Source organism: Austrofundulus limnaeus, unplaced genomic scaffold (genome assembly GCF_001266775.1).
Source record: "Austrofundulus limnaeus strain Quisiro unplaced genomic scaffold, Austrofundulus_limnaeus-1.0 Scaffold76, whole genome shotgun sequence".
In the NCBI taxonomy this organism is placed as follows: domain Eukaryota; kingdom Metazoa; phylum Chordata; class Actinopteri; order Cyprinodontiformes; family Rivulidae; genus Austrofundulus; species Austrofundulus limnaeus.
This window is the reverse complement of record NW_013952478.1, coordinates 778,041-786,841: the sequence shown is the minus strand read 5'-3', so window position 1 is coordinate 786,841 and position 8,801 is coordinate 778,041. Positions and strand designations below refer to the sequence as shown.

General features: G+C 38.4%; 1 protein-coding gene across 1 annotated transcript in view; it reads right to left on the bottom strand.

Annotated features, from left to right (window-relative positions):
- Positions 1 to 2,813: 2,813 nt before the first annotated feature.
- The window catches only part of agxta (alanine--glyoxylate and serine--pyruvate aminotransferase a), an 8,443-nt gene continuing 2,455 nt past the window's right edge, over positions 2,814 to 8,801 (bottom strand). The window contains exons 2-11 of the mRNA XM_014011045.1: positions 7,366 to 7,558; positions 6,604 to 6,668; positions 6,424 to 6,524; positions 6,272 to 6,342; positions 3,860 to 3,944; positions 3,683 to 3,781; positions 3,519 to 3,588; positions 3,323 to 3,418; positions 3,109 to 3,237; positions 2,814 to 3,012 (exon numbers count right to left, since the gene is read on the bottom strand). Coding sequence (XP_013866499.1) covers positions 2,905 to 3,012; positions 3,109 to 3,237; positions 3,323 to 3,418; positions 3,519 to 3,588; positions 3,683 to 3,781; positions 3,860 to 3,944; positions 6,272 to 6,342; positions 6,424 to 6,524; positions 6,604 to 6,668; positions 7,366 to 7,558 — 1,017 coding nt within the window. The 3' untranslated portion in view covers positions 2,814 to 2,904. The remainder of the gene's footprint in view (positions 3,013 to 3,108; positions 3,238 to 3,322; positions 3,419 to 3,518; positions 3,589 to 3,682; positions 3,782 to 3,859; positions 3,945 to 6,271; positions 6,343 to 6,423; positions 6,525 to 6,603; positions 6,669 to 7,365; positions 7,559 to 8,801) is intronic.

Here is an 8,801-nt window from a genome sequence, read left to right as displayed (position 1 = left end):
GTGTGTGTGTGTGTTGGGGGGGGGTGCACGGTGAGCTACCCTAGCCCATGGACCAATACTATGAGTATAAGAGATAGCCAAAAGTGATACTCTTCTGTCTCTTCTAGTCTCTTCTTTCTTGAAGAATGGGCCACATGGCCTCATCCATATCGCATTCAATATTATTTGCCAGAATCATGTTGACAACGGCTGCCTCCTGCTCAGCATAAAAAATTCTCCCTCTACCACCAATGACTGGTAGGCTTTCGATTCTATAAAGAATACATGAAATGTGGAAAAAATTATATGAGGTACTATGTATCACTGCAGATATTTCTGTATATACTGCATAGCAACATTACCTGTTCTCCTGTTGGAAAAACTCTAACAATGGATGCAACAGTGTTTCTGTTTAGAACAGGTTGGACTCTTTGTCCAGCCTCTCTAAATGAAAGGCCATCATTTACGACATGATCAATCACAGTTGCCCGAATTTCATCTGTAACCTGAGCCCTTCCAGCTATACCTCCACCTTGCACACGGACTCCTCTTCCTCTGACCCCTCTACCTCTTACTCTCACTCTCACTCTGCCTCTCATCTGCCTTAGACCTCCTCGATCCATGCTTGCAAAGAACAACACAGACCTGCAGACTGATTGCGAATTGAAAAATTCTGTGAAGAAGTGTCAAACTGGTGCTTTCGGTGTTTCATACTGACAGCTAAAAGGGAGTTTGGACTTGTTGAATGACATCTGTGTCAACTGTTTTGCAAAAGGGTGTGAAAACTGTGTCAATCCAATGAGAATGGGTTACCACATTGCAAGAAGTGTCTTCTGCTCTGCTGAGATGGTGATGATGAAGACTGAGAGGTTCCCAGTTCCTTCAACCTGGTCAAACCAATCAATAAAACTGTAAAATAATGAAAACCAAACTAAAAGAAACAATCCAAATTTTGTTTTCTTTCTAGTTTTCCATATTTAAATCACACCCTGTCACAAGTCACCCATCTACCAAGTAAGTCTGTTCCATGTTTTGTTGTCTTCTATAAATTCAGTGCTTTATTGTAAAAAAGTATTTTTGTTTTGTTTTAGCTCCTTTTCTGTGCTGTGGAATTTCTATTTCATTGTTGTGGAGTTAGTTTACCTCTTGCTGTTGAATTAAGTTTATTTTGATGAGGAGCTATCTTGCTGAGAAGTTGTTATTCTTCTTGTGGAGTAAAGCTAAGTTTGAGAGTCCAACCTCTGAACTGAAAGCCAAGCTTTTGTGGACCCTAAAGCTTGTGGTTTGAAACTAAAACACTGAATTCTGAACTAAAGTGGTTCAAGCACCACTAATGGACACTGGGGGGAGGGATAGTTTGTATAATTTTTGTATTGTTTGTTTTCTTATTGTTTTGTACATAATACATTTGCAAAAATTGATTTCTTTTGTCTGTGCCCTATTTCTTTTTCAAATATTCTGTCACTTATTATTTAATTGAGGTTGAAAAGGGTGTATATTTTAGATATATATCCTTGTGTGACTGTTAAAACAAATAAACCCTAAACCACAAGAAATAAAAACTGTTAAATCCTACACACACACCAGTCAAAACATCCTATACATCAGGAGGGAGACCTGGCTGGCACCCCAAATAATTAAACAAAATAAGTAGCAATAAAATCATAAAAACCCAAATGTCTGCTGAGCTTTATAATGGCATCCAAACTAAATAAATACTGTATGAAGAATAAAGAATTTGTTTAGAAATCATTTAAGAAAATTTGTTAATGAATATTTTTTACACATCTGTATAGATTTTAATGTTTCTGCTGATCTGAAATTAACTTGTAATTACTCCTTTAGTCCAGTAAAAAGTGCAATGATAGAATTAGGAAGCAAGCATCGACAAATAACTGTGAGAAACTGTTAATGGTTTTATTTTACATTTACTGTTAGACAAAATACAATTGCATGATAGCACTGTGCGCTAAATTTGGTGTGACCTATTTTTTTCCAAGTTAGCATGTGTTAAGGATTCAAACCTTTTGTTGGTCTTATTGCAATGATTGGCATCACAGTTACTCAGTTTGCACTAGGCTGAAGAGCTGACTCCAGAGTACCACAGACACTTGGACGCACATTGTAATTTTATATATTTAAAAATTGTTATTATTATATCAATGGGAATCTATGGAAACATTTCTGGTGGTAGGCTACATTGTATTTCCTGAGGGTGCTTTAGCACACTGCAGGAACTAGAAGCCCTGTTTCTTCAACTGGAGAACAACCCCTGCACCCACTGAGCTGAAACATCACTATACTATACTATACTATACTATACTATACTATACTATACTATACTATACTATACTATACTGTTGTTATATATTATATTATTATATATAAACTATATTATTCTATAATACAATACTATTATAATGTAGTATAGTATTGTCTTGTACTATAAAATAGTGTAGTGTAGTACAGTATTGTGAAGTATACTATGCTATGCAGTTCTGTAATACACTATGCTACACTGAACTGTACTATGCTATGCTATACTATAAAACAATACAACATATAGCACAGCATAGTATAGTTTGCCATACTATGCTGTACTTTACAATGCTCCACTGTATTGTACTATACTATACTGTACTGAACTACTGTACACTATGCTCCGCTGTACTGTACTATACTATTTTGTACTATACTATTCTGTACGGTACTACACTATGCAAATCAAATACTATACTAAACTAAACAATACTGTACTGAGTTTTTCTGATAATATTGTGTTTCTTTTTATTTATTCAGTGTCACTCATTCACTATAAATTCAGCCTTACAAGATTGTTGCAAATAATAATTTATTTCTTTAAGTTTCTTTGAAATGACAGAAGCCCTGATACCAAGATATTTTCACATTCTCAACTGTAACATGTTACACTTTGCTCCTATGACAGTGTTTCAGAGCGTCTCTCAGCGCTGCCAGCACCATGTCGACATTAGCCTTGCTGCTGTTACATCCCATCAATCCCACACGTAACACCTGCAATGATCACACAAACAAACACACACACACAGCTGTCTTAGTTCACACAAGTACAGACAAAACTGCTCACCAGTGCCACTCATTTCCTCTCACCAAACCAACAGATGGTCCCAACCCTCCAGAAATCTCTAAGTTGTGCGTTTTCATGATGTAGCTGGTGATTTCCTTCCAGTCGTATCCATGTGGAGCAACAATTGTGGTAACAGTAGGCAGCCTTGCATGCTGTAAATGTAAAACATTCAGAATTTAATGATACTTCCTCGACATATTTTACATTTTTTATGAAGAAAGTCTTTTCAAACCTTACCTTTTCTTTGACAAAAAGTTTCAGACCCATGCTCTCCAAGCCGGCATGGAAATACTCTGCTGCCTTTTTATGTCGTTCCCATGAATTCTCCAGACCCTTAAACAAAGTGGCATTTCTAATATTACTATTACTTTAATTGCACTGGACTGCTGAAGCTCCAGGTCAGAGTAACTTCTCTGATTCTGACACATCTCACCTCTTCAGCGAGCACAGCCAGACTCTCCCTCAGAGAGTAGAATGCAGTAACTGGACCTGTGTGATGATATCTGTTGACAGGGCAATAAGGAGACTAATCTCAAATAAAATTAAGGCAAAATCCTTTTTGTGTTCCGAATACAGTATAAAACCTTTGTTTCTTACACTCTTGCTGGCTTGTCATCACAGCCCCAGTAATTTGCAAGCCAACTCAAATCCAGGAAGAATGACACAGGTTTTCCTGTCCGGTTGAATACTTTATAGCTGTGAAGAAATCTTACCTTAAATATACTTTTTTACTTTTCTATCAGGCTTGCACACAGCACAGTATGCAGGTCTCACCATGCTCTCTCACTGAACGAAATGGGTGCTGTACCCGGTGGGGCGTTGAGAACCTTCTGGGATCCTGTATACAGGATGTCAATACCTGCAAAACATTGACAGAAACTTTCTGATAACATGGAACAAACACATTGTTTTTTTTTTTATCAGATGCAATACAGCACGTGTCCAAATTCAAGGTCTACAGGCCAAATGTGGCCTGCTAGAGGATTTTATTTGGTTTGCAAGAGCTTCAAAGATGTATTAATGTCTTAAAATAAGCTTCTTTAAAGCCAGCATTGACTACATTGGATCGTGGCTATACACAGGGAAAACTTAGCTATGAAAGCTCACACTCGCATTTGTAGATGGCATTTCAAACCTGAGGATATTCAAGAGCCAGTGTCAGAAATGGGAAGATGGAGATTAAAGAAGGGAGCTGTACAATTACCCCCTTCACTGCCAAGACCTGAGAGAGCAAAGACCACCTCCAGAGGACAGCGAGGAGGAAGTTAACACAATAGTAAATAGACTAGATGTTTGGATCACAATTATGCCGCTACTCCAGACCCTGCAGTTGTGGATTTAGTGCTGGAGGTAAATGTTATTATCCGGGAGGAAATCCGCCAGCGACGGGAACAGTTTGAGAGCCTGACGCTGAGGCAGCTGTTTGGAAGTCATCATTTTGCTGCTTTCGACAATAATATTGGATTCTTCACAAGGCAGGTGTGTGTGTGCACAAGTTTGTGTAATACAGAGTATGAAATTATTTTAGGCAACCTTTTCGTGAGTTTTATGCAAAAAGCAAAAACTTTAGTTAGAGTGTATATTACAGTGTAAACAGCCCGAGCACACCTCCCCTCCTGTACCGAGAGCAGCTGAACCTCCGCCTGAAAATCATTACGTTTTCAGTTCACCAATGTTGGGGCAACGTTATCCAAACCACACAAGTATCCCATCAATTTAAAGTCCAGACTCTGCTCTTTTTAACAATATAAGTGTCCCTGTTTTACATGAAAAATCCACAGAACAAGCAGCAAATGAATAGTGAAAAAGGCTAAATTCTGGGCATTTTACCTTTGTATTTTTTATGGATTTAATCCACTTTAGAGTATTTTTTTCCACTTGGCTGGACATTTGTCAACTTGTACTTCTCCTGTGTAAATATTGGTACATGAAATGTGCAAATCCTGTACATTGGACAGCAGCCAATGAGTGAAAAAAGCCTACGCTAACACAGTGTTGCCTGTGAACTGGAAGTGCTGTCTGTGGCCAAAAAATGCTGAAGTGCTAGAACAGAAGTCCATGGCATATAGGCTGTTCAGTTATCCAGGAAAGACTCAGAGTAGAGCTGCCCCTCCTCCGCACTGAGAGGAGCCAGTTGAGGTGGTTCATCTGGTTAGGATGCCTCCGGGATGCCTTGGTGCTTCAGGCATGTCCAACTGGGAGGAGACCCCAAGGAATATAGAGGACACACTGGAAAGAAAATGTCTCTCGGCTAGCCTGGGAACACCTTGGGGTCCTCCCAGAAGAGCTGGAAGAGGTGGCTGTGAAAAGAGAGGTCTGGGCTTAAAGCTGCTGTCCCCGAGACCCGACTTCAGATAAAGTGTAAGACAATGGATGATGGCGCTCCACCACTAGACGGAGCTGCACAGGGTTTGAAAGTAGCTGGCAAATATTGTCATGTTAAATCTGCATCTTCTCACCTGCTACTTTTGCTGCAGCCTAGTTGAATCAGGAAGTGGGAATTTTCCACTTACAAGTCGTAAATTTAAACTGGAATGCCCCTCCCTGTCAGAAAGTGGGAAAATTCAGAAATTGGCAGAGTGGTGGCGCAGAGGTTAGAAAAGGTGACCCTATGATCAGGAGACTGCTGGTTCAACTCCCTGGACCAACCAGCCCACTTTGGGCCCTTGAGCAAGGCCCTTAGCTGCTCCCTGAGCGCCTCAAAAATGGCAGCCCACTGCTCCACATGTGAGTGCTCAGTGCTCACATGTGTGATGGGTAAAAAGCAGAGAATTCTAAAATTTCCCCAAGAGGATCAAAAAACTATCCATCTAATTTATGGTGGAAGATACCACAACTCAACAATGGGTAAAACTCTTATTTTACTTTTAATAGTTTTCTGTACTATTTATTTCACATTTAGTGATTTGCACATGTAGTACTTTTCAGTGTTTATAAGAGGATGTGATAAAACCCTGTTTCTATGTAGTAAATACCAGGTAGAGCTCACTTATGGTTTGTTAGCGGTGCTCAGCTGTACCAACAAGACAAGGAATGTGACGGTTCATGTTTGGTTGAAGTTAAACATGAAACTTTGAAGTTAAATACAACTGGCCCTTTGAGGACCACCATGATTCTCGTGGCCCCCTGTCAAAATGTGTTTGACACCCCTGCAGTACAGAGACTGAAAATATTTTGGATGTTAACCTTGCTGGTCCATGTAGAGAGGAGTCCCTCCTATTGAAGCCACAGAGTCTACGAGAAACAAGCAGTTGTACCTGCAGACAAATAAGAAAAAAAACTTTACTCATAAGACTGTTCCAGGTGGGACTAGAACAAAGATAAGTTATGAGTCTTACTTATGGCACAACTCTCCAATGCCGTCTAAAGGATGTAAGACACCCGTGGAAGATTCTCCATGTGCAAGAAAGAACAGCACGGGCTTGTGTCTTGATAAAGCCTGTGGTAAGATTAACACATATTATTAAACTGCAACTACAGGTAGCATTCATTTATTAAACCTGTAAGCTGATTGATACCTTCTCAATGTCAGCGTTGGTCAGGTAGCCACCAGGGGGCGCCACTACAGTGTTTACTCTGGCACCTGTTGGATAAGGGACAAAATATTATTGAATCGCTTCATTATTTTTACTTCTCGTGAACAACTGGACTAATTTTGAACCTCTTATAACTAATCACTGGATGTAAATCTACAACTTATTTATTGTTCAAGATGGCCGCCACAGACAACCAATATTATAAAATCCCTAATAATTTAGTTCACATACAGTATTATGCTCAAATTTGTTCTAACAGTATCTGAAAGTCATTAGCAACACATACTGTTAAGTGAGACGTATTGCACACATCGTTCCTTAGTCTGTTAGCAAAATACCTCCTGAACAATCAAAGGATGGATCTTAAAGAAAGTTTCAAAAAGTAATCACTAAATGTCCAACTGCTCAACTTATAGAGCCTGTCTGATTCAAGATGGCTGCCACAGCTGATGGACATGAAGAAAACCAAAAACTCTGCCAGTTTTACAGATAATGAGCTAAGCAAAGATTTGGTTGTAACTAAGAGTTATTAACAACATACACTCAAAGTGTTGTAATTTTCATGGTTTTACTAAATGATCTTACTCTATACTTGTCAAATGGGTCAGGTAATGTGCATGTTAGACCTTGTTTTTTTGTTTTGTTTTGTTTGTTTTTTGTATTTTCTCAGTCCTGCTTTGCTTCATATTTTAGTCAGTTTGGCTTTTTTTAAATCTGTCATATATTTTTACTGTAAAGCTGTACCGATTCTCTCTGCCATGTCTGCTGCTCGCTCTCCCCACACCCCATTGACAGCCACCAGCACACCATCCCCGGGCTCCACCGTGTTGAAGATGGCACACTCCATGGCAGAGTGACCCGTGCCACTCACGGCTAAAGTCATCCTGTTCTGAGTCTGGAACAAGTACTGGAGTCCACGTTTAATGTCAGCCATGATCTGTGAAGTACAATAAGCAGGTTTAGGTAAAAGGGAAACATGCTGCTTTTATCTGGTAATTTAATTAAGACTCAAAGTTAGATTAAATGTTTAACAACTTAGCACAAAATGTCAGTAAATTAGAGTTTCATAGATTATTTCTTTGTTGTGACAATGATGCTTGGTTATAAATCCTATAGCAGCACCTGACTGGCAGCACCTGGAGGTATCAGAAGCTCAAGAGTCAATAACAACAGAAAAGGATGTTTGACAGAGAAGATTTGACAAATGTTTCATGCAAACCCACATACTCAGCTCTACCGCTCATCCCACACATGCATGTACCTTACAAATGTGGCTCCATTTAAAAGTGACATTAACAGGATTTCCAACAGTATAAGATTTATTGAAAAGAAGTATTGTTACAACTAGAAACAATCTACCAAACTCTAATTTACTGACTTTTTCTGCTAAGACAATAAGCTCAAGTTTATGCCAAGATGATTTTTTTATATTTAAATTTTTAAATGAGAATGTTTGTTTCTTAGTTTTCTATGATATATAAACCTACAATCATGCTTAATGGTTGTTTTTAGGATGTTCGTGTTCATATTTAAAAAATTCTGTAATGATCACACATTTCCACTTTAAACTTATCTAAGTGAAAGTCCTTGTTCTGATGTTTTTCATTTCTTATGGAGAAAAACTGTAAAGCAACTCTGATTTTAGTTTGTTGGACCTACATCCACTTTTTGGAAAATAGACATATTTTCTATAAAATAAATCTTTTAAACGACACAGACCTGCTTTAAAACAGATTTAATCTATTTTTTTTACTACACAAAAAAATTATATTGAAACAGAGGTGTCACCCAGAGGGGTGCATGGCCTCTGCAGTTTTTTGTTTTATTTTCCCTAGCAATTTAGGATTAGTAGAACTTCAAAAATATAAAAACATGTTTTTTTAACAGTTAAGAGTAATATACTGTATATATATAGTTTAAAGTTAAAACTTCTAACTATTCTTTCTGAATCAAGATAACCAGTTCAAACACACTGGGCCTCATGCAAGAACCGTTGGTACGCACAGATTTGTTCTTAAATTGTGTGTACGAGTGATTTAGGAGAATTTGTGGCATTCACCAATGTTTTCATATTCTAAGATTTTTTTCAGATACGAACAAAATTTACGAGTGGTCCAGACTTGTCGTATATTTTACGAATGTATTGTACGTATATTTACGTACGGTGCGCAGCGCTGCGC